Source organism: Cydia amplana, chromosome 4 (assembly GCF_948474715.1).
Source record: "Cydia amplana chromosome 4, ilCydAmpl1.1, whole genome shotgun sequence".
Classification (NCBI taxonomy): domain Eukaryota; kingdom Metazoa; phylum Arthropoda; class Insecta; order Lepidoptera; family Tortricidae; genus Cydia; species Cydia amplana.
In genome coordinates this window covers 11319988-11343547 of record NC_086072.1, presented here as the reverse complement: position 1 = coordinate 11343547, position 23560 = coordinate 11319988, and the positions used below count along the sequence as shown (strand labels likewise).

At 38.6% G+C, this 23560-nt stretch overlaps 5 protein-coding genes across 6 annotated transcripts in view; 4 read left to right on the top strand and 1 right to left on the bottom strand.

Annotated features, from left to right (window-relative positions):
- The window catches only part of LOC134647233 (negative elongation factor D), a 387727-nt gene extending 375793 nt beyond the window's left edge, over positions 1-11934 (top strand). For both annotated transcript variants that reach the window (XM_063501499.1, XM_063501496.1), the window contains one exon: positions 11925-11934. The gene's annotated coding sequence lies outside the window, so the exon portion shown is untranslated. The remainder of the gene's footprint in view (positions 1-11924) is intronic.
- LOC134647231 (uncharacterized) lies at positions 297-10616 on the top strand. The gene is made up of 12 exons (XM_063501494.1): positions 297-549; positions 1537-1611; positions 2568-2902; positions 3322-3433; positions 4160-4324; positions 4928-5257; positions 5548-5671; positions 5754-5857; positions 7050-7236; positions 8202-8315; positions 9469-9571; positions 10487-10616. Exons 1-12 carry the CDS (start codon positions 307-309, stop codon positions 10599-10601), a joined length of 2007 nt encoding a protein of 668 aa, XP_063357564.1. The 5' UTR covers positions 297-306; the 3' UTR covers positions 10602-10616.
- A 1843-nt stretch (positions 11935-13777) lies between the features above and the next one.
- LOC134647245 (large ribosomal subunit protein eL13) lies at positions 13778-16366 on the bottom strand. Its single transcript, XM_063501516.1, has 5 exons — positions 16283-16366; positions 15886-16149; positions 15061-15210; positions 14152-14304; positions 13778-13917 (listed from the first exon to the last, which is right to left on the bottom strand). The coding sequence occupies exons 2-5, from the start codon at positions 16126-16128 to the stop codon at positions 13798-13800; spliced, it is 666 nt and encodes a 221-aa protein (XP_063357586.1). The 5' UTR covers positions 16129-16149; positions 16283-16366; the 3' UTR covers positions 13778-13797.
- Positions 16367-17101: 735 nt separating this feature from the next.
- LOC134663273 (polyadenylate-binding protein 1) lies at positions 17102-21163 on the top strand. Its single transcript, XM_063519685.1, has 3 exons — positions 17102-17603; positions 18626-19410; positions 19781-21163. The coding sequence occupies exons 1-3, from the start codon at positions 17411-17413 to the stop codon at positions 20636-20638; spliced, it is 1836 nt and encodes a 611-aa protein (XP_063375755.1). The 5' UTR covers positions 17102-17410; the 3' UTR covers positions 20639-21163.
- Positions 21164-21609: 446 nt separating this feature from the next.
- Positions 21610-23220, top strand: LOC134663272 (glycylpeptide N-tetradecanoyltransferase 2-like). The gene has a single exon (XM_063519684.1). It carries the CDS (start codon positions 21707-21709, stop codon positions 23120-23122), a length of 1416 nt encoding a protein of 471 aa, XP_063375754.1. The 5' UTR covers positions 21610-21706; the 3' UTR covers positions 23123-23220.
- The last annotated feature ends 340 nt before the right edge of the window (positions 23221-23560 follow it).

Genomic DNA, 23560 nt, shown 5'->3' with positions numbered 1-23560 from the left:
ATTAAAACATTAAATTTGTCCTAACATATCTTTCGCTATCCACACTCTAAGACTTCTTGACGCCATTTTATATCCATATCTCTTAGGAAAGGTAAATGCTTTCATCATGTCTCCTCTATCTTTCATAATAAACAAGTATTAAGTAGTACTTATCATACAAGTATTTGTCTTAAATTTATCAGTTACTTTTGAATAACGATCTGCGTATTCAGTCTGTTACCTTACGTATTTGTAGATATAGAAAACGTGTCACCACCGAATGTTCTTGTATATATACTTAAAGTAGTTAAATTTATTGTTGGGCAGATGTCGTCTCGAGGTCGCGGATACGGCGGATACAGTGGGCGGGGCAGCTACAGTGGCCGAGCGAGCAGCGGATACCGTGGCTCTTACCGCGGCAGTGGTGGCCGTGGCTCGTACGAGAGCCGCGGCGGACGTGGCGGCGGCTACTCTTATAATAATGAGTCCCGATACAGCAGCAGCGGTGGCAATAGATACGCCCCAAACAGGGATAGGATTGAAGATTCCTATAAAAAATCGTATAGATCTGTAAGTTCTTTATTGTCAGTTGTATAGGTATTTCACTTATCAATATATGACTCAAAAGGTCAAATCCACAAACATTTGGATCATTTAAGAGTTTGCCAAGAATTCAAATGCCACATAGAGGATTCCATTGAATAATAATTATAAGATTAATGTTTTTAGGGTTCCGTACCTCTAAAGCAAAAAACGGAACCCTTACAGGATCACTCGTGCGTCTGTCTGTCCATCTGTCACAGCCTATTTTCTCGGAAACAACTGAACCAATTGTATTTAAATTTGGTACACATACGTAAATTAGTGACCCAAAGATGGATTTGTAACATGAGCAAATGAGTTTGAGAAAGTAAAAAAATAAGCTTTTTTCAAACTAGGTAAATGTTTATTTTCACTCTAAGACAAACATAACAATATTTTTTGTTGTTGGTGGCTAAAAACAAATATTTACCCTGTGATAACTAGTTGCGTTATTATGTCTTAAGACATAATAAGAACAGCCGGCACAGATTGGATGTCAACAGCACAAGACAGGGAAAAATGGGCAGCACTGGAGGAGGCCTATACGCACTAGGGATTCATTAGTAAAACACATTATAAGTTTTAGTTTTATTTTCAAATTTTTATGTAATCATTTTACAATTAACCTTTTCAACGCCAAGAGCCACTAAAGTGGTCGAGTGCTGTCGTGCCCATGATGCCAACAGCCACTAAAAAGGCTATGACGGACGCTGTGAAAGCAATTTTCCTGCTGACAGATAAGGTTTATTTTCGCTCTTCATATTGCAACCATTTGGCGTATAAGCCACATTTTAGCATGGGACGAAAAGCATTGAAAAGGTTAATAAAGGGCTTTTTTATTTTATTTTATAACTAGTTGCGTTAGACTGCACAAATAGCTCGAATTCGTGAGTGACATTGCTGAACTAGCACCATTCTTAGTGCCCATAAGGCCCGTCTTTATATACAAGTCAATGTTTTAATCATTATTCACAGGAGTCAACTGGTTATTCCAATCGGGATTATGGTGGTCGATCTGGATCACCTGAAAGGAAAAGGATAAGAATGGAGGTTTGTATACATTATAGTTAATGAACATTGATTTGAAAGGTAGCAATCTTATATTGATGTCTAATAAAAAAATAATATATATGATATATGAATGAGGAGCAGACCAAACTGTTTAAACCATGGATGTCAAACTATAATGGAGAATTTGATAAGAGTTTCAGGCAATAGAGAATACAATGAAATTGAGTATCTGATGCATTATAGTATGATGTTAACATATTGATTAGCACTAAGCCATGAATGAAGTCAGAAAGTGATTGTGATATTGGCTTGATTTTTGCCTAGTAATTTACTCTAGACAGTTTTACTTGGATATAGTCTAACAATTGCATACAATTACAGAATAAGCAAATGAGAATATCAAAAATTACTGAAGGAGATACTGTTGACTACTTATTTACCCACTTGTAAGAGAATGAACTGATGAGGATTGTTACACATATATAGGCAATATCTTCAACACAATCCGTTAAAATGTACAATATTTCAGCACATTTGAGAATGCTGTTGTCAGTTTGAGGTTACCCAGCAAATGAATCAGGAAATTTACTTATTTCAACAATTGAACCATTTTGTGGTCACATCTTCCAAATCTGCCTATCTTGCTGTCAATCAAACATCTACCCATGACTTGAAGGGATGGAAAAATACACCGCATATCCTTTTTCGCCATATAGAGCAATAAAAGTCCAATAATGACACTGATATTCGTGGTGCAAGCTAGCCCGTCGAGCGCTGACAGTCGACACCATGAGCCGCCAAACACTCCACGGGCTAGTGGCAGCGTACAGGGTAACCCGGTCAATGCTTCATTTCCAGAAATTTATTGTAGAGAAAACAAAACAGGAGAAATGCTTTATGGCAAAAGATAAAACATATATCTCATTCGTGTGCCTTAATTTAATACCATTTGGTTTTGTAAGACGTTTGGCGAAAATAGAGAGAATTGTGTACAGGGGTCCGGCGATAGACGTAGCCACGAAGGCGGCGGACACTATGGCGGGTCTTACAGCGGTAGACAAGAGATGTACAGCGAGCGGCGCACGTTCGGTGGCGAGGACAGGAGGCGCTCGCCCAGCCGAGAGTACCGCAAGCCGAGCGCGATGGGTCCGCCGCGCGAGCCGACGCGCTCGGCGCCGCGCATGCGCGCCTCGCGCCGCTCCTTCCGCGGCCGCACGCTGCGCTCGCGCGCCCTCTACCGCGGCGCTCCGCGCTCGCGCCCCTCCTATAGGCGATTCGAAACCAGACCGCTGGGTTACACCCGCGCGTTCAGATCTATCAAGGGCCGAAGGTAATATCATCCCCCGACTATGTTTTGCTTATTTTTGGTTTACCCGACCATCTTTATATTATTTGTTGGAATGAAAAACTGACAGAGACGTGCCCCGATAGATGCGTGGGCCGTTGTGAATTTATGGATGTGATGTGTTGGAGAAAACCTTCCACAGATTGGGAATGGACATGGTATCTATGAGGCCTGTGTGTGCCTAGATTTACAGAATTAAGAACTTAGATATCGTGAGAGGATTATATGAGATGTTACTGCAAAAAAAGATGTCATCAAGGTAACTCCAAAAGACTGGTATAAAAAGCAAAGACAAACATACTTGTAATATTATACATAATTATAATAAAATATAATGCACAAAATAATATTTATACTACTTTTGAGATTATGGTCATTAAGTACAGCAAATTACACTTTAACAGCTCTGTGAAGTCTAAGGAAGATGAGGCCTCGTCAACTGAGGAAGATTGGGATGCTGATGACAAGGATGAAGCCATTGAGGACAAAAAGGAATCCAAGATCAAGTCACCTAAGGTTGGTACATAATTAACTAGGTACATCTTAAACTGTTTAGACGACAACGGTTTCACTCACTTGAATTTTTAGTCTCTATTGGAGACGCGTTTCGAATATTCAAGTGAGTGAAACCGTTGTTGTCTAAACAGTTTAAAATATGTCTCACGAAAGTTTAATCTTGATTAGGTACATCTTACTCTTGCTACTTTTTTAAGTTACTTTTGTAACTTTCATAGTATTCATTTGTCTGCACACCACCTTCATGGCTTTAGATAGAAAAATAACTACTTATTTGTATCTTTTTGTTACCAACATGATTTAATGAAGTAAACGTAAATTGATTTTTCACACTACCTATTCGGAAAAGAGCTTCTTCTTCCCTGCTAGGAGGGATCAAAGTGGCACTTTTCCTCCCTGCTAGGAGGAATCAAAGTAACACTTTTCTGTTCTAGCACACTATTTTTATTTATTTTTTGCACATTATTTTTTTAGCTTAAATAATCTGTTTAAGCATCAGATTGTGTCAACACTTAAGATTTTTTATTTTCCTCATAGTTGATGTGAAAAGCAGTATGTGTCACACGGTATCAAAATTATTTCGTCTTGGACGTTAGCACTTGAATCCCTCATAATACGCTCAGGATTCTACTTTAGAATCCATCGCTTCATTCAGTATGTACGCCCTTGACGGAAATATATCATTTTGATCCCTTGGAACACAAAGTACTATTAAATGACGTATAGGCAGAAGACGACGTGGACGGGTCTGACGGGGCGAGCGAAGCGGGCGAGCCGGTCGACGACGGGGACACGGACAAGGAGCCCGACCTGCCCGGGGCGGAGCCGCGCAAGCGCCCGTACGTGCACCTGCTCTGTGTGCATTGCAAGGACAAATCCGCCACTTTCGGTGTAAGTACACACTACACATCACATTCTTAACAGTGGGGCCAGCTCAAATGTTCGTTTTTACGACTTGTGTGTGTTTATAGCTTAAGATAATAAGGCAGTTACTTGGTCATACTCGTACATACTATTTTCACTCTAAAAAAATTGCAATTAGACACAAGAGTATCACCTATAAAATAAAGTTCCCTGCCGCGTCTATCTGTCTGTATGTTCGCGATAAGCTCAAAAACTACTGAAATGATTTTGATGTGGTTTTCACCTAGGGGCTATTCATAAATTACGTCATTTCAAATTAGGAGGGGGGGGGGGTCTGGACATCGGATGATGGTAGCAAGACGTAGGAGGAAACGGGGTCATACGAAGCATGATTTTTGGATGATTTGGGGGGGGGGGGGGGGCAAAAATAGATGACGTAATTTATGGACCCCTATCAATTAGTGACTCTCGGGGAAGGTTTAGGGGTATAATTTGTTAAGGTTTTGTAAAAATTCGTGATAAGCTTCGTTCACGTCCACGTTCGTAATATTAGAAAACAATTCTGTTTGTACGGTGGCAGTTCCTGTGGCAATTATAATGAAGTGTTTACAAAGTGCAGTAATTCCATAGGGCTACGCCAAGCACCTGATGTCGAGCAAGCACCGCGCGGCCATGAGCGCGGTGGCGCGGCGCCACAAGATGCAGCTGCTGCGCATGCGCGTGGCGCAGCGCGAGGCGCAGCGCTCGCTGGAGGCGACGGCCGGCGCCGACCTGGCCGCGCACACCACCTTCTGCCTCGTGTGCCGCCTCAACCACCGCACCACGCGCCTCGCGCACAACCAGAGCGACACGCACCGCGCCATGAAGCGGTTCCTCATGCCCTTCTGCCGCGTCTGCCGCCTCTCCTTCCGCTCGCCCATGATCTACGAGCACCACATCTGCTCCCTGGACCATCTCAAGGTGACGCTTACATATCCCAAAGGAGAAACTAGGCCAGTGGTTCCTAACCTGGGGGTGAAAACTGGTATTTTACGGGGGTAATAAGCTAGCCTAATTTAACAATACAACAAACGTACACGTTTTATTTTTTATTACCACATTGGGAGGAGGGGTAAAATCAGGTTCCCTAGTTAGTCATAGGGGTAACCGGACTGAAAAGGTTAGGAACCACTGAACTAGGCTTTATTATGAGTAGTATTCTGTTTTTATTTTCGTTAAGTGCAACTGGTATATATAATTATTTTGTACAGATAAAGGCGAACCGAACTATTCGCCGCGCCAGCCCAAAGGAAGCTCAGGAAGGCAGCGGCGAAGAAGGCATGGATGTTGATTTGGATAACTTTATGACTCTCGACTCTGTGGGTGATGTTGATGGTTAGTTACATATTATATATTATATACAAGAGTATTTAATTCTGTGTAATTTTCCGTTTTAATTAATTTTAACCATTCTCAGAGGTGGAAGATGAGGACTCTGGCACTGAGAAGAAAGATAGTGAGGCTCCCAAGAAACCCAAGGTGGAGATTAACATTGGCAGTGACCACATTAAGAAGTTGGAGGTGTGTATCAACTAACATTTAATGTTCATCCTATTTCATTCTACAATTCTGTACCAACTTTCTAGGTAAAGGCCCGTCTCCATATTGCGCGGCAAACTATCGAACATTGGCTCGCGAGGCAGCCGCGCGCAATGGATACCGCGTTGGCTCGCGAGCCAACGCGATCTGATCGAGTTGGCTCGCGAGCCAACCCGGTATCCATTGCGCGCGGCTGCCTCGCGAGCTAATGTTCGATGGTTTGCCGCGCAATATGGAGACGAGGCTTAACATGCAAACTAATCATGCATTCGCTCATTTTCACCAAACCGTGAAAACTATCACTGTCCAAATTTGATATTACGAGAAGTTTCATGCTGAGTTAGGGCCAGGTTCCAATGACGTCCTCCCCACGCGTGACGTCGCGTCGTCGCAACGCATTTAATGTGTTTGTGTTGCAAATTAAAACGACGCAGCGACGACCGTTGGGCTGCTCACTTAAATTGGCAGTCCGTCTACTATTGTTGTTGGTGCAACCGTCTCTTAATTTATACAATCTTCGCACTCAGTTCACCTTAAACTCGCCGTCATTAGAACTTGAGAACTATGTAAACAAACAATGTAACGTTGTTTTGTGACTGTTTCTCCTTGAATTTTCACACTACCCCATTAAACACAATTCAAACTATACACATATACACTATTGAAACGGTCCGTTCCGTAAAATACATAAATATATAACAGTATCTTGGATATTTAATTAAGAGTTTAAAATGGTTTCATAAGTTAGGTTATTAGGACCTGATGGAATGACGGTTTTGTTTATTTTAAATTCTACAATTGTCTATGATGGGTAGTGTTGTGACTAAAGTTTGTGATATAAACCCGCTACACACTACCCAACTCACGCTCTGTACCTACCGCCGCGGTTGTAAAATACATCAATACATCATTCTTAAGTACCAATTTGTCTTCTGATCGTGATTAAACAAATTAAAAATAAGTAACTACTTGTTTTTTTAATTTTGTTATTTTATTATTCGATATGGTTTGACATTAGTAAGTAAGTAAGAGTCTTGCCCATCACTAGTAAATTCATCGTTCAGAGACAATTTCAATATGGCGGTGTGTTTACATAGTTCGCAAGTTCTAATGACGGCGAGTTTACTTGGAAATACAGCAGCTAATACATTATTAATATACTTGGATGACGTAGGTGTGGTGGTGCGAGCTGTGCCGCGTGTACCTGCCGCGCGCGGAGCCGGGCGGCGCGGAGGAGGCGGAGACGCTGCGCCGGCACTGCCGCCTGCGCAACCACCTCGGCCGCTACGTGCAGCACCGCGACACGCGCACGCTGCGCAAGCACGCCGAGCGCATCCACCGCCAGCTGCACCAGCAGCGAGGTAACTGCTACCCGGGGAACACGACCTGCGGGCTAACCACGGTCGCATTTTTATCGCCTGTCACCATGCCTGTCATGTTCTAACCAATGATTTATAACTCAAGATAGGTTATAGGCGTTCCAAAATTGAAGCGCTCACCTTGTGACAAATTGGACAAGTTGCCTTTAGTCGCTGCTGGACAAGCGAGAAATGTGCACGTGCTAACGAGCTCCCGCACACCGAAAGAGGAAGAGACGACCTTATGTTTAACAACGAGTGTGACAAAGATGGAATGAGAAAATTAATCAACAATAACAGATTTCTTCGTAAGCACAGAAATAAATATGGAAGTATTTTTTGTGTTCCTCAAGTATGAGTATAACCTATCTATGATTATATAATATCATTGGTTCTAACTAGTATGTAAGTGCGAAAGTGACAGGCGATAAAAATGCAACCATGCTGCCACCGCTGGTGGCGTAATCACGCCATTTCGATGTATGTATGTAAAGTGTCATTCTATGGAAAATGCTAACTATGTAAACAAACCGCCATATATTATTGAAATTGTCTCTGAATAATGATTTCAACATGGCGGTTTGTTTACAGAGTTAGCAAGTTTCATAGAATTATACTTTATTGCACATAAAAATAAAAATACGAGAAACACAGTTACAGAGTAAATTAAATACAACAAAGGCGAACTTATCCCTGTATGGGATCTCTTCCAGTTAACCTTTGAGAAACGAATAAAACAGATGTCGATGTCGTGCGGTGCGACTCGCGCCTTAACGACTGTGGCGGTCAAATAACTATTTGCATAACTATTTGTAACTAGTAATATTAGCTGTTTTTCAAATTTATTTTATTATAAAGAGAGTTCTGCTAATTATTATTACTTAGTTACAAATTGTTGTGCAACAGGTGTCTGGTTTATTGTTTTTGAGTTTATCACACGTTTGAATAAACGATATCTGTTATATTAGCTGAGGAAAACAAAGAGGCCAATGAAGACGATGCTGCTGAGAAAGTCAAAATTGAGAAAACTGAACCTGCTGAAGAGAAGAAGATTGAAAATGGCGACTCTGTTAATGCTACAGGTAATTTTTTTAAATATTACAAGTTTTTATTAATAACAAATATTTACGGTAGAACCTTGATTATCCGAATTCCGAACACTCAATTGGGTACTTTCCTCTACTAAATTATTTCACACCGTGCACGAAATCAAGCACCAGATAATTATTATATAGAAAAACGTAGATAGCAGTTATTTTTAAATACTATTTCTATTTAATCAATTGGATTGAAATATAAAAAGTAGGCGAGTTGACCGTGACGTCACTACACACGTTTTCATATAAATTCCATATTATAAAATCGTTTTGACAGTTCTAAAAAAGAAGCTGATTTGACTAGTAGGAAAGTAGTTAATTATCCGACAGCCGACTTACCGCCACTTGCTCCATTCAAATTGTTGACAGGACATGAGTTGTGTCGGAATTGATGATGTTATCGGGGCCATAAATCGATTTAGCTAGGTCTTGTCTCTGGGAAAACGCGCATTTTTGAGTTTTACAAGTTTTCCGAGCAAAGCTCGGTCTCCCAGATATTTATATTCTAAGGGCTCAATTAGACGGCGCGCGAACTCGTATACGATTTTAGTTACATTGCGGACCATTGAGGTTACATCAACTCGGCCGACCGATCAAATGCCGCAATGTAATGAAACTCGCATGCGAGTTCTAGCACCGTCTAAATGAGCCCTAATTGACAAAATAATTACAAACAAATTCATATGAACTTGGGTAAACTCTAGTTACTCTAGTAGGTACACAACTGATAAGTTTATTCTATGTGGGCTTTTTCTAAAATAAATATCGAAAACCCGATTCTTTCAAATCTGGACGTTCTTGGGCTCATTCTGCTCAGAATCGACAGCACTCTCCATCCTACCATTAAAAAAAGATGTCCCAAAATGTCCATTCCATTACGTCACGTTTTTAGTATGAGAAAAATTTTCACTTGTATGTAACGTGACGTAGTGGAATGTACAATTTTCATACAAAATTTTGGGACATCCTTTTTTAATGGCAGGATGGAGAGTGCTGTCGATTCTGAGTAGAATGAGCCCAAGAATGTCCAGATTTGAAAGAATCGGGTTTTCGATATTTATTTTAGAAAAAGCCCATGTGCCTACTGTAATTTCATTGTGTGGAAAGACTACACTTATTTTTATTTTATTATTTTAAGGAGAAGACAAACTGTGGGCTGATGTGGACAAGGACATTGGTGATCTGTTGCGCGACGTGCGCCCCACCAACGAGGGCAGCGACGACGACGAAGATCTTACGAGGTAGATTAGTGTTCCAATAATTATCTTTAGACCAATGTTCTTTCACGTACCAAATACCGCACAATTGAAACAGGCAAATTATCATAGAAGTACGAAAGAACCGGTAAATTTTGACAATCCATTCACAACAATACATATGGCTCCTACAGTGTTATTTTTTCAGCTGTATAAATAACTGCCACAATAAAGTTTACTAACTTGCTTGCGTCTATGATAATAAGGTTGTCTGTGGTACAAAAAAATGCAGTTAAAGCTTTAACTGGCCTTAGTTATAAACACCTTCGATAACCCTTGTAATTTAATAAATTACAACATAGTGTTACGTGTTATTGCGTATTAATTTAATGCTAAGCCGATTTCACTGTCAATAATCATAATATAGTCAAGTATGACTAATTTTCATTTATGGTATCAATCGATCGGGTTTGTTTTTAAGATCAAATGTCTATATAGGACCCATTGCATTAAAGTAACACAAAAGTCAGAAATTGTAGTCAAAGGCCGACAGTCGCACTTCACTCGCGAAACGCCCTAAACAAAACGAGAAGGGAACGTGACGTCAAGGTCTCTGGGAGCCCATCTTGTATTATGGACAAAACAAGAAAATTGCGTTTTTGTCGGTGAAATATTGCGTTTATGTATATAGTTGCTATACAATATTTTTTCGGATGAAATTTAAGGAATCGAATGGTACCCTTACTTTTATCGTTTTTGGAAGTTAAAAAAAAACTTAAATTTTGAAACTTTCAGGTCCTGTATTTTTGTAATTTTTCAATATTTTATTTTAATATCCACATTATTGTGATAAATTGCTCGTTTGCTATCTATTTTAATAGATTTTGTAATAAAATTCTTCATGTGTCATCATCCCTATTTAAGTATTTTAATTTTGATTTTAAATTATTTCCTAAACAGGTATGACAAATTCAGGAAGAGTGACAAGAAAGGCAAAGCTGATGGCGAAGAAACAGAGACCACTGTGGCAGAGAGTCTTGAGAAACCTACTAATGAAGTTACTACCCCAGCATAATTTTATTTTGATTGCACAATCTATGCTCCTATACATTAATTAAAAACAATTAGTTATAAGTGACGAGATGAGAAGCATTCCGAATTCCCTTGTCATTTACTGTTCAGCAGAGTGAACCCTATTAAGGCACTGTATATTATGTATTCAAGTTAGAATTAATATTCTAACTGTAAAGCTATTGCAGTTTGCTTTGATTAGAATTAAGTAGTATTTTAGTTCTTAGTATTGTCTAAGTAGGTTTTAGTATATAGTACTAAAATTAGTTTTTGTTTTATTTACACATGTCTATCAATTTAATACAGCATTTTGTAAAAAGTTGTACTGTACATCAAGTAAGGCATTCTTTTATGTTTTAAATAATTTCCCATTTTGTTACTATTTTAATAACCCTTGAAAATTTTACGTTATATACCTATTAGACTATATTACGAAAGAAATTGGTAACACAATTAGAAATTATTTGAAAAAAAAAGTGGTCTAGTTAATACTTTTTGTGAAATGCTTAAAACACTTGAGACCTATATTAATGTAACTGGATTATTGTATGTTATTGTGAAATAAATGTATTCAGATTTAGTGCGCATTTTATTTATCAACCTGACTATTTATTTTCACCACATACTCGTAAAGGTTCTCTTTATTCTTGAAAAACTGAAGTGATGTAAGTTTTGAGTTGTTTTCTCCTGTTGACTGGTAGAATTTAATATCGTTCATTTGGATTTTATTTTTAATGTTTTATGAGTCTGTGCGGAAAAAGAAGAGTCGTGGAATGTATGGGGCCCAATACGTTCCACGACTGTTGTCTTTCCGAACGGAAAGTATTATATTCTTTTCACACCATCTATTCGGAAAAAAGCTTTTTCTTCCCTGCTAGGAGGGATCAAAGTGGCACTTTTCCTCCCTGCTAGGAGGGATCAAAGTAACACTTTTCTGTTCTAGCACACTATTTTTAAATTTTTTTGCACAATATTTTTTTAGCTTCAATTAGTATTTTATACAATCGTGATATAACGGAGAGCTTTTCTAGCGAGTACCGTGTTTAGGCAACGAAGCTGGCTGAGTTGCCTAAGTAAGGTACGAGATTGAAAAGCTTGATTATATCACTATTGTATACAATACTTTTTCTACGAGTCAACAAAAAAAAATACTTAAAACTAGTAGAAGAATCATATACAGGGTGGCGCATTCAGATCGGTCAGTATGGGAAAATCTGAAACTATAAGACATACGACGATCTCTTCTTAGGAACCATGTCATCGATTTTAGTAACAAGAAAAACTGCATTCATACATTTAAAAAAAATGTGTACTCAGCTCGGGAATCGAACCCGGACGTTTTGAAAAAAAAAAATCTAAAATTATTTCTATTTAGATATCGATTGTGTAGGTCTTAAGCAGTAAATGTTACTATGAAACATTATGTCTGAAATGAATAAAATGCATTGTTTTCATATCCTTTAATTTATTTTAGTATGTTTTCGAAATGGCCACCATTTTTTTCAATACATTTTACATAAAAAAAAAATTAAATGTATGAATGCAGATTTCTTGTTACTAAAATCGATGACATGGTTCCTAAGAAGAGATCGTCGTATGTCTTATAGTTTCAGATTTTCCCATACTGACCGATCTAAATCCGCCACCCTGTATATGTAGGTAAAAAAACCAAAAGTATACAGCTAAGATGCGCGAGTAGCCGCGATACCTTCATTCATACCATAGAGAAAAAAATACAGAGTGCTCACTCCATACATCAGTTCAGACTATTAATTTCAGTGTCTACATCTAGCATCGAGTAGCGGAACTATCAGTACTGCTACTTGACAATAGATGTAGCACCGACCGGAAAGTCTTATCTCAACAGCATAAGACTTTCCGGTCGGTGGCTACATCTATTGTCAAGTAGCAGTACTGATAGTTCCGCTACTCGATGCTAATAGTCTTTGGTACTAAAACTGATGTATGGAGTGAGCACTTCATACTCGTACGCGACCCGGCCCCCGGCCCCCGCGACCCACGCCCCCGGCCATTGGTCAACGACACCTCGTAACTCATGAGGCCGCTTTCGATTGGTCAATTTCATTATAGTTGAGTTGACTAAACAGTATCGAAATGAATATTATAGTTGACTAAACTGTATCGAAATGAATATTATAGTAGACTAAACTGTATCGAAATGAAAAAGTTGAGTTGGGGTCCCATAATGAAAAAAATATGCGATTTCACTTTGGTATACGAGGTCTTAATTCAAGCATTGTGCAATCGACGAGTAGAAAAAATCTGTTTAAGCATCGGATTGTGTCAACACTAAGATTTTTTTATTTTCCTCATAGTTGATGTGAAAAGCAGTATGTGTCACACGGTATCAAAATTATTTCGTCTTGGGCGTTAACACTTAAATCCCTCATTACGCTCAGGATTCTACTTTAGTATTGTAGAATCCATCGCTTCATTCAGGGTTCAAGGTACGCCCTCGACGGAAATATATCATTTTGATCCCTTGTAACACAAACTACTATTGTTGAGTACTTTCCTCGCGTTGGTGAAGGAACGAAACTATCATCTCTACTTATTACTCTTTCATATAATAATTAATAACCCTTTGAACGCCAGACGGCTAAGGTATATGTCGTGCCCCGGACGGCAGGCGATTTATTTAACCCTTCGTACGTCTAAGCACTGATCTGACCTGTCAGCTCCCAAGGGCTCAAATTTGCGTCAGAACGCTTATGGGTGACGTCATACAATAGGTTTAAATTCGTTCAAACTGATCAGTACGTGCTTATATATACGAACGGTTAAGCGAAATAATTGAACCTTACGAAGTCCCACGTAAGTCCTTATTGTATTGGCGAAGCTGACGGATGTAGACACTGAATAAATAATAAATTCATTTATTTTCTACCAACTTCGATCAATGTGTTAGATAGAAACGAGAAAGAGCACGCCGCGCTACTTCTTTGTTGTGTCTGTGGCGGTCAAATGGTTATTGCGACAGCAGATGGCCGAGTCCGAGTCTAGTTGCCTTGATATCTCGACCGAATGGCTTGGCTAAGAAGCCATGTAAAAAGAGCATACAAGACATAGGATTGTAAAAGGAAAAATGGACCAAGAAATCCTTCAAGGGACCAAGCTTGGAATAATTGGGAACAAAGTAGAAAGGAAAAAAAGTATCTATTTAGATTTTATGTATTAAATCACTTTTTTGCTTTAGGGTCTTTAACAGCAGTAGGCGCCTTAGTCACGTCATCAGGGTTTTCAGCGGCGTCCTTCAGCCTCTTGGCGCGGATACCCACCAGGGCGGCGATGGAGCGAGCCTGAAATATAAATACCATTATAACAGCATTAACGATAACGCCGATAACATTCATTCAATGCAAATAATATTTCTTCAATTATTCCTTCATATTTCAAAACACTACAAAAAAATATTACTTATTAGGCCTGTTATTTAAGGCCCCATAGCAAAGGCGACGCAACGGGTCCTAGAAGTATACTTTGAGAAAAGTTATACGGTGGTACATGTTAATTATTGTGGGTGGTGTACTTACGCCGCGGAGGTATTGGTAAGCCTTGAAGTTCTTCTCGTCCTCGGTGATGGCGCGCGCGACGGACTTGGGAGCTGGCTGCTGTACTGGCATCAGAGGGCCGCGCAGTTGAGTCGCCAGCTTGCGCTCTTCCTCGTTGGCTTCACCCTTCAGGACCTGGTTAACATAACATTACATAATCCTTTAGGCTCTGATGTCACACATGAGAAGATTTGCAATTGCATTCCGTTTTTATACCACCAAATTTAAGGACAACTCATTCCTACCAAAGTGGAGTAATTATAATCGGAGGTTGAGCAGTTTGATGTGTATGGATATTTGATGTTACCAGGGAATATATTTTTTTTGTTTGTTTTTTCAATAGTCGGTTCTTGAAAATGCAACATAATATTCTATTATATATTATAAGGTATTGCTAAATGTATGGCAGTTTTAAACTGTTTCGGGAAGTCGTTTTTTAGAGATTAACTGACTTAAACTAACTTAACCTCTAGCCACACCAAGGGCTATAAAAAGGTCTCATTTTAATTTGAATCTTTATTTTGACAAATTAAAGTTGCATTTGGCTTGACAAGTTTTGATGGCTAGAAGTTAAAACTAAATTGAATAAAGAATACAAATATTCCAGTGAAATAAAAGTTTATCATGCACCAAGAGGTTGCTGTATTTTGTACTACTGGGAGCCTGAAGATCGGTTTTCCTAGGATAGCGGTGCCGTCATATAGCGGTCGTCTTCATACTAAATAATACGGCTAAATATGGAGACGGCCGCTATATGACGGCACCGCTTTCGGAGGAAACCAAAGCTTAAGCTCCTAGGCCACTACACACAGGCTCCTAGCGCCACTGAATACAATCATGCAATACCGTATAAGGGGAATGCAAGTAACTTGCAGCTTAGAGATAGCATACCTTCTTGCCCTTAGGGAAGAGGATGAGTCTGGCACGGTACTCCTTCAGTCGCTGCACATTGATTTGGAGGGACTCTACAGATTTGTTGCGTCTGCGAGGGTCAACAGCAATACCAATGGTTCTGGCAAAAGCAGGGTTCAGACCAGATGCCTGAAATAGAAATCATTGTAATTAAGTAAGTAATATCTACTTGTTATACCTACAAAAAATATGTAAATATGTCCTAAAGAAAATTTTTCTTATCAATCAGTCAATGAATTACTAAGAAAATGTTACAGAGAAAAGAATACTTGAACAAAGGGGCAGATGTGGGTCAAATTAAAATTTTAAACACTAATTTATAAAAAAATATTATTGCTATTTTTAAAATTATTAAATTTTGAACAATAATCTGTTTAAGAATTTAAAAGAAAAACCATTAGAAATCAGAACTGTTTTGTTAATAGAATTGAATACTTTTTCCAAATATGCTTCAACCACAAGGTGCTAAAGCTAAGTTTTTAAGTTTCTAACAGATTGGTAACCATAGCATTGAATTGTTAGTGTGCTGTCACACTTATTACTCAAAACAAAATATCCAAACTGCAATAGGCAATTTTACTGCTTCACTACTTCGATGTACCAAACGACTGAATACAGCCAACATTCAGCGGTTTTTATTTTAAATCACAAATATTTTACTAAACAGTATTATTTACACAGAGAAATACCAGAGCTACAAAAGCAACATAAAATAATAACCTAAAATCGAAAGGTCAAGTATATTCACTTAATTGCTTTTGTTTATTTAACAACATTCAAACAAAATGAGGATAAAGAACTTACCCTGGTTTCCCGGAGGGTGAAGCCGCGGCCAGCGCGGACCTTAGTGTGGTAGCGAACAGTGGGGCATCGCACAACAGGACGCAGAGGCCCCGCCGCGGGTCTTGGTGCAACGGCCTTAGCTTTCTTAATTCTGTTTTGCTTTCTGCGGTGTCTCCTAGCGGGTTGGTTGAACCACGTCTTCACAAATCTTTGCCAATCTTTGTGGAAATGCCCATTCGGGATCATATTATTTCCCTTACCCATTTTGGATGACCACTACTTTACCTAAAATAAATAATAACGTAAAATATTATGGAGGATTGGATATTAGATAGATATTATCTAAGAGACACTAATATTTGGTAAAATCATTTTGTGATACATAAGAAAAAAACAGATTTAATTTCTAAAAACTAACCGGTGGCTACAACAAGTATGGGGAAAAAGACTGTCATACATGACACAATAACAAACGTCAAATCAACATGACATTACAGAATCTATACTCTATGACCAATTATCCGCTGTAAAGGGCTCCATAGCCATTGCGATTTTCTATACATTCCGCATTGCGGCATTGTTTGAATTCATTGCACCGGGGAACGCTGGTGAACAGCATGTGAACAGTCTTTCTAGTTCTATACAGTTCTATTTATTGCTTCCATATGCGTTTTATTAAACCTTGCTTTATAAATCGTAAAAAAAGTAGCTGGCAACAAAAATAACGCACGAGACAATTAAAAAAATAACACTAGCGCTATTCCTACATTCGATGCCATATGCGTAATGAGAAAAGAAAAAAAAATATTCACAAACTCATTACCAAAGAATATAATACTCACTACTCGTTACATTAGTTTTTACTTGTTGCAGGTGATAATATTAGTAGTATAGTTGGTCAAACCAATTTGTCAGTAAATAAGAACAAAAAACTATACTCATCCTTTTCTTTTAGGTGCTAGTACTAGTGTAAGACAAAGAAAGTATGATTCTCTCTATGTTTGAAATATGACAGTCCTTTGACAAACTATAGTAACTTTAGTTTCGTAGAATTTTGTAATAATTCAATACAGTCAGCAGTTATAAGTCATTAGACATTCTAGATAATAAAGTTTTTCATTTTAAAAACAATATAATAATTACGTGAAATTAGTCGCAAGAATACCTAATAATATCCCACCAGCTATCGCGGCTTGGCCACATATACGGGTAGCCATTTTGTATTTCACAAACGTCACCTCACCTTTTCCTTTGGTGAGTAAGGTGTGTTCACGCGAGGTTGTGTGTTCCATCGGGAATAGGTCACACAAACCTCAGAATTTCGTGAAATATTCTTGTAAAATAAAAAAAAAAACATAAAAATCACAAAAATCCAAAAAAATAGTAAAATAACAAAATTTTAAACGAGAATCATTCGATTTTAGTTAGGAGTACGTAAGCGTGCAACGTGGTCTAAGGAATGCGATAGTCGACGTAAAGAGAAAGTGAAGTTGCTCTTGATTACGGTTAATGTTCGACATAATACCGTCACAGTAAGATTTTCAAAATGAATCCTGGTCCGCCAAATTATCCCATGGCGTCATTGTACGTCGGGGATTTACACTCTGATATTACCGAAGCCATGTTGTTTGAAAAATTTTCAACTGCTGGTCCGGTTCTCTCTATACGCGTTTGCCGTGATATGATTACTCGTAGATCCCTGGGCTACGCTTACGTAAATTTTCAGCAACCTGCCGATGGTGAGTAACATTTTTATAACCTATTTTAAGTTGTACTTTATAATACTTGACATTTGTTAAAAGATAGTCTACTCTTAGTATTGTTTTCCACACATTGGGTTTAAATCTTTTTAAACATGGTTAAGAATTCTGGAGATAAGGGGTTACTTAGTCCTGTGTCTAAATCAAAACTCCAAACTATTTTAAGTCTTGCAATAAGCATCTTTTTAGTTTGTTCTATTAAGAGTTTCATACTTCTCAACATAGTAGTAATGTTTCAAAAACAAAATTCTTAGCTTAGAATCTTAGATAATTATAATATAAACGATCAACTTCCGGAAATTACTGGTTTCGTCAATGAATGTAATCTTTGTCCTGTTACAAGAGTTTCAATTGATTTGGTAATTGTGCTTATCTATTTCAAAATACCTCAGTGTGATTGAGAAAACAATTGATTGTCTAACTAACATATTGTCAGATCCAGAGAAACATTATAATATTTTCAACTGCTACTCAATAATCCAACTCACTATTTCGCCTTGAGTTCAATTGTAATTACCTAGCTTTCCCCACTCCATAATGCATTAAAGAATATTGCTACTTTGGTTGATTCTGTCTAGTACCTATACATAAACTGGATTCACATTTAGTACTATTTAATGATTACCTAATACTAATTATGTGCAATAACCACAAATGACTGATCAATAATTTTAACTGATGCATTTAGGAAATCTTGTACAGTAGTGCATGCATCTAGGACATCTGGAATGTAAACTTGCACATAATTTATTTGTAACAGAACCAGTTTCTCTGTCTGACTGCAATAAAGAGCTAATGTTTTTTAGTGCATGTATCTCTGTTTAATAATTATTCACACAGTATCCTAGCTTGTCTCATTATAACATAACATGATACTTATTAGATTCATTCATATTATTCAATGGTATGGTCTTTAATTTTACAATTTGAAATTGTAATATGATAGTTTCTTTTTTTCCATACATTAAAAATAAATAATTTGTATTTTTGATTTGCTTCAGCTGAAAGAGCCTTGGATTCCATGAATTTTGACATGATTAAAGGGAGGCCTATCAGGATTATGTGGTCCCAGCGTGACCCTTCCCTTCGCAAGTCTGGAGTCGGCAATGTGTTTATTAAAAACCTTGATAAAACCATTGACAACAAGGCCATGTATGATACTTTCTCTGCTTTCGGCAACATTTTGAGTTGCAAGGTGGCCCAAGATGAAACTGGAGCTTCCAAGGGCTATGGCTTTGTTCATTTTGAAACTGAAGAGGCTGCCAACAAGTCCATTGAGAAAGTAAATGGTATGTTACTCAATGGAAAGAAGGTTTACGTCGGCCGATTCATTCCTCGTAAGGAACGCGAAAAGGAACTCGGAGAGAAGGCTAAACTGTTCACAAATGTATATGTGAAAAACTTTGGAGAAGATTTTGCTGATGAACTTCTCAAAGATATGTTTGAGAAGTATGGCCGCATTACTAGCCACAAAGTAATGTATAAAGATGACGGAAGTTCCCGTGGTTTTGGATTTGTTGCTTTTGAAGATCCTGATGCTGCTGAGAGGGCTTGCATGGAGCTCAATGGTAAAGAACTGGTTGAAGGCAAGCCCTTGTATGTTGGACGTGCCCAAAAGAAAGCAGAGCGTCAAAAAGAACTGAAACGCAAATTTGAACAACTAAAATCTGAAAGATTGACTCGCTACCAAGGTGTAAACCTCTATGTTAAGAATTTGGATGACACTATTGATGATGAACGTCTACGTAAAGAGTTTGCTCCATTCGGCACCATCACCTCTGCTAAGGTAAGCTACCAATCTACTCAACCTTCTTTTCAAGTTCACATATTATGTCATTACTAATAACCACAAAATAAAGGTAATTCCGTGAAGCTTCAATTTGAAATCAACCTTATCTACAATGCGGTACCTGTTAGTTGAAAACGTCTCAATTAGATATACTACAAATAGAAAATTCGATATTCTACCAAATAAGTTCATATTTATGTAAATATGAACTTATTCAGCAAGGTAAGAGGGATTCTTGTCAATGATTTTTATAAATGAAGTTATAAAGAAGTATCAATTAATGTCTAAGGACTTCACCTAATCCCAACATATTTCGTGTCAACTTTTTCGTGTTTTGAACTGTTTCCAATTTTTCCGTTATCCACAGGTAATGTTGGAAGATGGCCGAAGCAAAGGCTTTGGGTTTGTATGTTTCTCATCTCCAGAAGAAGCTACCAAGGCTGTCACTGAAATGAATGGCCGCATTGTTGGAACTAAGCCATTGTATGTGGCTTTAGCCCAACGTAAGGAAGACCGTAAGGCTCATCTGACTTCTCAATACATGCAGCGTATGGCTAGTATGCGCATGCAGCAGATGGGCCAAATATTCCAACCAGGTGGTGCTGGAGGATACTTTGTCCCTACTATTCCACCGGCTCAGCGTTTCTATGGTCCAGCCCAGATGACACAGATAAGGCCCTCTCCGCGTTGGACCGCCCAGCCGCCGGTTAGACCGAGCGCACAGACTGCTGCTTCTGGCTATCCAAACATGCAGGCGCCATTCCGTCCAGCACCAAGAGGCCCAACTCAAGCAGCAATGCGCACATCTCTTGGAGCAAGGCCAATCACAGGCCAGCAAGGTGTCCCTGCCACTGCTTCTATCAGAGCACCACTTGTCACCCAGAGTGGACGTCCTGCAGGATACAAGTACACTGCGAACATGCGCAACCCTCCAGCACCACAACCAGCTGTACACATCCAAGGACAGGAACCTTTGACAGCCTCAATGTTAGCTGCTGCACCGCTGCAGGAGCAAAAGCAAATGCTGGGTGAACGTCTCTTCCCATTGATTCAAAGAATGCACCCTGATTTGGCTGGCAAGATTACTGGAATGCTTTTGGAGATTGACAATTCTGAGCTTCTTCACATGCTGGAACATGGAGAATCTCTCAAGGCTAAAGTAGATGAGGCTGTTGCTGTTTTGCAGGCTCACCAGGCTAAGCAGCAAGCCACCAAGAAGGAGTAATACCATTTACATATTGCTAATGTAAATACGAAGTGACCAGCTTTTAATAGTATATTAAACAACTAAATAGTTCTGTTTAAAGCTTGAATATTGAACTCAACTATTGTTAGACATGTCCCGCTCATATAAAAAAAAGATATAAAATAAAAATTGTAAAAATAAAAAAGTGGATTGCACCATTCCAAAATATAACTTTATTAAGATTATTGGGAGTGCAGTTCCGCAAACAAAAACAATGCAACTACCAATGTTTCTATATTTGAAAGTTATACCACTGGGCTCTTTGACTATGTATTTACATTGACTAAAGAAGTTTGCTTTTAGTTTTTTGTCATTGGAAATAACAACTTTTGTTTTTTATGTATCTCAGTTGGATTTTGGCTTTTGTTCTTGCATTATCTTTCTTTCTTTAATCGGTTGTACATTGGATTTACCTCGGATTGTAAACTTGGTCCCCGATGTCACTGATTGAATATTCCTTTGTAATTTGTTACATTATATTCTGTGGAATATTCATAATAAAAATGTTTTTTTATTTATGTGCCCTAACTCCCATTTTCCCCAAGCTTTGGTGGAACAGTGGCCATCAGATAAATCGAAGCGGCCAAGGTGTTTACAAAAAATAATATCTGAACAAATCCTTTATCAAGTGCATGTGCTTAACTCATATATTTGAGCACCTTGGCCATTCCGTTATATTTGATGGCGAGTCTACGTATCTATAACCCAGAAATGGCTGCAACCAAACCAAGCCTCCGAACCTCCGACGGTCTATGCTCACCCTAACCTTTTAAGGCTCCAGTACACAATAGGCCATCGCCGGCCACTCGCAAGGGACGCAGCCATGCGGTAGAATGAGATAACAATATCACTTGCTTCCTCTAACGCATAAAAAAAACATGGCGAAAAATTGTTCTCGTCTGGACAGGCCTTTAAAAAAGTTATACATATTTTTAGTATGGCAATTCAGTTCAGTATGACATTGTCAAATTGCCACAAAAAAATTAACCCTCGTCGTGATTTCCATTAGTCATCTTTAAATTAATTATTATCTGAGTATTCTGTAAAATGGATGATAATAATGCATCACAGTCTACTGAACTTCACAAGGACAATGACGTCAAACCTAAAAAGAAGAATAAGAACAAGAAAAAGCGTAGTGGAGGAGATGGTGACCACGGCGGGTCAAGTTCCGCCGCAGACGGGATAGTGGCCGTGCCCAGTTCTGGTGACGTTCACCAAAACATATCTATCAAAGATTTAAAAATGGCAATGGACGTCCTTAATCTACAACAGAAACCAGCTAAGACGACTGAGGAAGCTCTCCACAAGTCATACCAGTTTTGGTCTACTCAGCCTGTCCCCAAAATGGATGAAAAAATTGTTTCTAATGAACCTATCGAACCACCCAAGTCACCAGAGGATATAAGAGCGGAACCTTACACGCTACCTGATGGTTTTAATTGGGATACCTTAAACTTAAATGAGCCTTTGGTTTTAAAGGAATTGTACACCTTGCTAAATGAAAATTATGTAGAAGATGATGACTGTATGTTCCGCTTCGACTATCAAACGGATTTCCTCAAGTGGGCACTTCAGCCTCCCGGTTGGAGGATGGATTGGCACTGTGGTGTGCGTGTTGTGAAGTCTGGCAGATTAGTTGGCTTTATTTCCGCTATACCTGCCCAGTTGAGGATCTATGATCACGTGCAAACTGTTGTTGAAATAAACTTTCTTTGTGTGCACAAAAAGCTTCGTGCTAAAAGAGTTGCTCCTGTTCTGATCAGGGAGATAACTAGGAGAGTTAACTTGACGGGGATATTCCAAGGTGTTTACACGGCTGGAATTGTGCTGCCTAAACCAATTGCTACATGCCGCTATTGGCATAGATCCCTCAACCCTAAAAAACTAATTGACATTAAATTTAGTCACCTGTCAAGAAACATGACCATGCAGAGAACACTTAAACTTTTTAAACTCCCAGATTTGCCTAAAACTCCAGGTTTTCGGAAATTAGAGCCTCAAGATTCTGAAAAAGTTGTTCCATTATTGAATAACTACTTGAGTAAGTTTGATTTGAGTCCAATATTTAATGAGGAGGACTTTAAGCACTGGTTTACTCCACAACCAGATATCATTGACAGCTTCGTTGTGGAAGCTGCCGATGGTTCCATTACGGACTTTGTCAGTTATTACACACTGCCATCTACTGTTGTTTACCACCCTGTGCACAAAACATTGAAAGCTGCTTATGCATTTTATAATGTGTCCACAAAAACCCCATGGGTTGATTTAATGCATGATGCATTGATAGCTGCAAAGAACTCAGGGTTTGATGTTTTCAACGCATTGGACTTGATGGAGAATAAGGAGTTCTTGGAGCCACTGAAATTTGGCATAGGTGATGGTAATCTGCAGTACTACCTGTACAACTGGCGGTGTCCTAGCATGACAACAAATAAAATTGGTTTAGTCCTGCAATAACCAAAACATTTATATTGGTGTTTTAATAGCCAATGTTTTCTTTTTTGTCACTTTATTGAAGTGTTTTTTTTTTTCAGAATTATAGCTTTTGTTCTAAATTGTTCTTTCATTTAAAATAGCCTAAGAATCCTCTAATATACATAAAGAACATCGGCCAAGAACATGTTGGACCATGCTCAGTGTAGGGTTCCGTAGCCCTTCAACTTCAAAATATGCTTTTTGCAAAATTCAAAAACAGCTTAACCTATCAGGTTCGCTATAGTTTTCCTTGAAAATCTTTTCTAAGCTTTACTTTCATGATTTTTTGGACCCATGGTTCGAAACTAATGCTGGCTACATACGTAACGATAAATCGTAGCGATTAAACTGTGCAGTCCGATTTGCGCAGTTTTATCTGCCGTGTGTATGACAAATCGTTGTCGATTATCGTTGATCGGC

Bases quoted from the DNA above. Each gene is read 5' to 3' on its own strand.
- LOC134647231 (XM_063501494.1), top strand. From the start codon at position 307: ATGTCGTCTCGAGGTCGCGGATACGGCGGATACAGTGGGCGGGGCAGC. The intron at 550-1,536 runs GTAAGTTCTTTA...CATTATTCACAG, and splicing joins ATAAAAAATCGTATAGATCT to GAGTCAACTGGTTATTCCAA. The intron at 1,612-2,567 runs GTTTGTATACAT...AATTGTGTACAG, and splicing joins GGAAAAGGATAAGAATGGAG to GGGTCCGGCGATAGACGTAG.
- LOC134647245 (XM_063501516.1), bottom strand. From the start codon at position 16,128: ATGGGTAAGGGAAATAATATGATCCCGAATGGGCATTTCCACAAAGAT. The intron at 15,211-15,885 runs GTAAGTTCTTTA...TTTCTATTTCAG, and splicing joins TCACCCTCCGGGAAACCAGG to GCATCTGGTCTGAACCCTGC. The intron at 14,305-15,060 runs GTATGCTATCTC...TATGTTAACCAG, and splicing joins TCTTCCCTAAGGGCAAGAAG to GTCCTGAAGGGTGAAGCCAA.
- LOC134663273 (XM_063519685.1), top strand. From the start codon at position 17,411: ATGAATCCTGGTCCGCCAAATTATCCCATGGCGTCATTGTACGTCGGG. The intron at 17,604-18,625 runs GTGAGTAACATT...GATTTGCTTCAG, and splicing joins TTTTCAGCAACCTGCCGATG to CTGAAAGAGCCTTGGATTCC. The intron at 19,411-19,780 runs GTAAGCTACCAA...CGTTATCCACAG, and splicing joins GCACCATCACCTCTGCTAAG to GTAATGTTGGAAGATGGCCG.
- LOC134663272 (XM_063519684.1), top strand. From the start codon at position 21,707: ATGGATGATAATAATGCATCACAGTCTACTGAACTTCACAAGGACAAT.